Raw genomic sequence first — 1,552 nt, 5'->3', positions numbered from 1 at the left:
CCTCCGTTCCTTTCAAGTCCTACTATCATGTCACGTAAACTAACATGAACGCCAGCAGTCACCGGCAAGCACTCACAATAGGACGTCACGCACTATTTCCAAGATAAGTCGCAAAATAATATTTTGGCCATTTTCTTCTAATATTTCGCTGTCTTATTTTCTATATTTTTGTTATTTAAATGGTGATATTGCTACTTTTGTCTTGAGAAATCATTATCTATTTATGAATAGCCGTATATCCCACTCTTATAGGATATACGACAAAAATGCAAAGGTTTCGAAAGGTTCTTTTTTTAATACGAAAAATAAATATTTCGGATTTCTAATTTTTTCATAGTAGTAGTATAAAGTTTTTATTGATATAGTTTATCTTAAAAATAGTAAATAATATTTAATAAATTAAATTTTTGTTAGGTGCGGCGTACATACCGGAGTTACCCTAATTGGTGTGTGGTTTAATACCGTCTATTTTCGTTCAAACTCTTCACTTCTAGCTATACAATCGATTTTGACAACAAGAATTTCTATAATATCACTTTATACATTATGGATTGTGCCTAGGATAAAAACCACCATGCAGTACGATGAAATTAATATTTCTAAACAAATAAAACTGTTCGCTTTCACGTATAATTAATCATTTAATTGAGATGTAGATCGCTTCCTAGCTGTATCACTTTTTTATCAATCATTTTACATAGTTACTTATACAATATATTTCAAAGAGATCGTGTTGGATTTCTCTAGAGATAAAATTAATTCTTTATAAAATTCAAAAGGAACAAAATCTCTTAGTCGCTCTATCATTATTCATGGCTAATGAAGGGCCTTGTGAGATACCTTCTTCATTCAATGTCATTGATTTTTTTAACTTGCATTCACGTGCTCACTCCAAAAACCTTATTTTTTTGTTTTTCAGACCAAATCATTGTACAAGACTTAAAAAAACACCAAGTTGATTTCGACGCTTCAATAGTTTAACGATGTGTCCACCAAGTATCGTACTTTGTTTCGCATTTCTGTTTGTTACTTCGTTCTCGGAATCTCAGGATGATTTTACGAATGGCAATGAGCAGAGCGACAACTTGACGGTGCAGTCTGATCCTCTTGTAAATTCTATAAAATATCGAAATGAAGAGATGAAATTAACACGCAGTTCACAGAAAAATTCTATTAAGAATAACGATGAAATGCAATATGAATCCTGTATTAATTCTACAAAGAACAATTGCAAGAATGACTCGGTGGGATACGAGTCTCGTGAAAATATAATAAAAAATCACAAAGATAATAATCAGACATCTATGGAGTTTTGTACGAATTCGACAGATATCAATGATTTCACATTACAAGAAATTAATAAAAATCTGACCAAAACTGAAGACAAGAACAATTCTATATCGTACAAACTTGATTCCAATAGAATAATTAAAACTACCTTTCAATATGAAGCGTGCAATGATGATATTACTTGCATTCAGTTCTGTTGTCCGTTTGGTAATATCTTGATGACGACAAAGGGACGGTGCATCTCTCGTGGAGAGGATAATTA

General features: G+C 31.8%; 1 protein-coding gene across 1 annotated transcript in view; it reads left to right on the top strand.

The window, feature by feature from the left end:
- The first annotated feature begins 835 nt into the window (after window positions 1-835).
- LOC108723250 (G-protein coupled receptor Mth2) overlaps window positions 836-1,552 on the top strand; it is a 4,235-nt gene continuing 3,518 nt past the window's right edge. Inside the window, exon 1 of the mRNA XM_018448819.1 lies at window positions 836-1,550. Within this exon, the coding sequence (XP_018304321.1) occupies window positions 984-1,550 (567 nt within the window). The 5' untranslated portion in view covers window positions 836-983. The remainder of the gene's footprint in view (window positions 1,551-1,552) is intronic.

This window comes from Mycetomoellerius zeteki, unplaced genomic scaffold (genome assembly GCF_001594055.1).
Source record: "Mycetomoellerius zeteki isolate Tzet28-1 unplaced genomic scaffold, Tzet1.0 scaffold228, whole genome shotgun sequence".
NCBI classification, from domain to species: Eukaryota; Metazoa; Arthropoda; class Insecta; order Hymenoptera; family Formicidae; genus Mycetomoellerius; species Mycetomoellerius zeteki.
The sequence above is the reverse complement of the archived record's forward strand: the minus strand, read 5'-3'. Positions and strand labels throughout refer to the sequence as shown.